Source organism: Eurypyga helias, unplaced genomic scaffold (genome assembly GCF_000690775.1).
Source record: "Eurypyga helias isolate BGI_N326 unplaced genomic scaffold, ASM69077v1 scaffold36028, whole genome shotgun sequence".
In the NCBI taxonomy this organism is placed as follows: domain Eukaryota; kingdom Metazoa; phylum Chordata; class Aves; order Eurypygiformes; family Eurypygidae; genus Eurypyga; species Eurypyga helias.
The window spans coordinates 4,657-7,096 of record NW_010265645.1 but is presented as its reverse complement, the minus strand read 5'-3'; the positions used below and the strand labels follow the sequence as shown (position 1 = coordinate 7,096).

The 2,440-nt window shown below is 60.0% G+C and overlaps 1 protein-coding gene across 1 annotated transcript in view; it reads right to left on the bottom strand.

Moving 5' to 3' along the window:
- The window catches only part of HMHA1 (histocompatibility (minor) HA-1), a gene marked incomplete at both ends in the record, with an annotated part of 7,275 nt that overhangs the window by 848 nt on the left and 3,987 nt on the right, over positions 1–2,440 (bottom strand). The window contains 4 exons of the mRNA XM_010156816.1: positions 213–376; positions 732–833; positions 1,308–1,378; positions 2,017–2,181. Of these exons, the coding sequence (XP_010155118.1) occupies positions 213–376; positions 732–833; positions 1,308–1,378; positions 2,017–2,181 (502 nt within the window). The remainder of the gene's footprint in view (positions 1–212; positions 377–731; positions 834–1,307; positions 1,379–2,016; positions 2,182–2,440) is intronic.

The window sequence follows — 2,440 nt, the reverse complement described above, 5'->3', positions numbered from 1 at the left end:
TCCAACGTAATGGCTTTGAGTTGAAATCGGGTAGATTTGGATTGGATGTCAGGAAGGAGTTCTTCCCCCAGAGGGTGGGGAGCATTGGGACAGGTTCCCAGAGAAGCTGTGGATGCCCCATCCCTGGAAGTAGCTCCAGGACCCCCCCCATTGATGGGACATATCCATCTGTTCCACCCACCAAGCTCTCTTCCCACTTCTCCCAGCTTTACCTCCTCACATTCTGCTCCCTGGAAGTAAACGTAGCTGTTGCACTCCCGACACTTGGAAGGGGTACGGAGCTTCCTCAGCCGGTGAGTCTGGGCAGCCTTGGATAAGCCAACGTTTCGGAAGGGCCCCGTCGGAGCCGTCATCTCCGGGGTGATCCCGTTGATGCCTACGAGCAGAGCAAAAGGAGATGGGGCTGCATCCCGGCTGCTGGGGGGGGAAGGTCAAGCAAAGCGTGGGCAGAGGGGTCACTGCGGCCGCGCCGATGACCACCCGGATCCACTGGCTCTTTAGCAACATCTCAAATAGCCCCCTGCGCTGAGGGGTCCAGCCCCAGCTCGGCTGTTCCCACTGCCCCAAGCACAGCTCATCCCTCGGTAAAGGAATTGGGTTCCTCATGGGGTCACCGCCAGGAATCCTCCCGGCAACTGCTCAGTTCACCTCCAGAACTGCCGAATTTGGGGCAAAGTCAGCTTTGCCCTGGTGCGTGATCCCGCCGTGCCCCCTCCCGCGCTGCCACGTACTCTGCTCGAAGGGGGTGGCGTTCTCATCCTTCTCCTCCAGCTCCTCGTTGGAGGACATGGTGCCGTTGGAGGACAGCCGCTGGAGCTTACGGCCAAATTCCCCTGCCAGGAGAAAAACCACAAGCCGGTGAGGTTCCTGGGAAAGCTGTTTCTCTCCTGAGCATGCTCAGAAGCTTGTGGCTATTCCCACGGCGAGCAGCCACGGCTGGGGCTGCTCTCCGGAGAAAATGAGAAATTGGGAGCGAGTAGGGGCTGCATGTGCCCTGCTGTGGGGCAGGCTGCAGCCAGCGTGGTGGGGTAAAGGGTCAGTGGTACCCCAGCCCTTGCCATGCCATGCCATGCCATGCCATGCCATGCCATGCCATGCCATGCCATGCCATGCCATGCCATGCCATGCCATGCCATCCCATCCCATCCCAACCTATCCCATCCAAGCCCATCCCATCCCATCCCATCCATCGGAGCCTGGGATCCGAGCAGCTATTTGCGACAGGAGGCAGGTAAAAGCGGAGCGGCAGGTCCTGCCTGGCTCCCTGCTCCGGTGGCGGGGAAGGGCTGTCTCATTCCGGTCTCTACCTGCGCTTGAATCCAGGCCGCTGTCACCTTCGGTGATGGAGGTTGGCCAGGATTTATGGACCTGGTGTCCCCTCCCGCCTGCAGAGGAAAACACACTGTTTGTTTGGGATCGCTTTCCGTGTTCAGGAGAGAAACATGGGAGGAGAGCCCAGACTCTGGGAGTCTTAATTACTAAGGGAAGCTGCTCAGTTTCCCATTGAGAGGGTGGTGAAGGGGCCGGTGGGGTTGTGATGCCCACGAGGGAAGGGAGAGATGGGAAGGTGGAGAATGGGCTGTTAGGCAGCAAAGCCAAAAAACCCCATGGATCTGACTCTGTCCTTCCGGAAACTCGGCTTCCAAGGCTCCCAGCCTGTTCTCCTGCTGCGATCACCCCCCTGCTTTGCTCCCATCCCATAGGGCCTGTAGTGCCAGGACAAGGGGTAATGGGTTTAAATTGAAAGTGGGGAGGTTTAGATTGGATATCAGGAAGGAATTCTTCCCGCAGAGGGTGGGAGCACTGGGACAGGTTCCCAGAGAAACTGTGGATGCCCCATCCCTGGGAGTGTCCAAGGCCAGGCTGGATGAGCCTTGGAGCAACCTGGGCTATGGAAGGTGTCCCTGCCCATGGCAGGGACTGGGTGGGCTTTAGGGTCCCTTCCCACCCAAACCATTCCATGATTCTATGAGGGTGCTGCAGGGCCGGCAACGCAAAGGGTCCCCTGCTCCGGGCTCACCTCTGTGCTCAGCCACCCCCGCCCCGCTTTGCTGCTCCTTGGCTCCCGCTCCCCCTTCCGAGCTGGTCCCGTCCTTGGGCAGCCCGGCCCCTTCGGAGCCAGCGGTGGCCGGGAAGTCATTGGCGTTGAAGCTGCCTTTCCTTGTCCGCGTGAAGGGGGACCTGGTGGAAAGGGAATGTCTGAGGGGATGAGGAGGAAGGATGCGTGAAAACCTTATTCCTGGCTGCTCCCCGTGCGTCTGGGGGTTCAGGGTCCCCTCGTAAACACTAGACAGCCCGTCTCATCCATGGGAGAGGATGGGGGAGAGGAATTCCCAGCTGGCACAGCCCCAGCTTTCCCAGCAGGATCTGCCTTCGGGCACGCTGGTTTCTGCCCCACGGTGCCAGCCCAGGGAAGGTCCCCGGCGAGGATGAGTGCGAA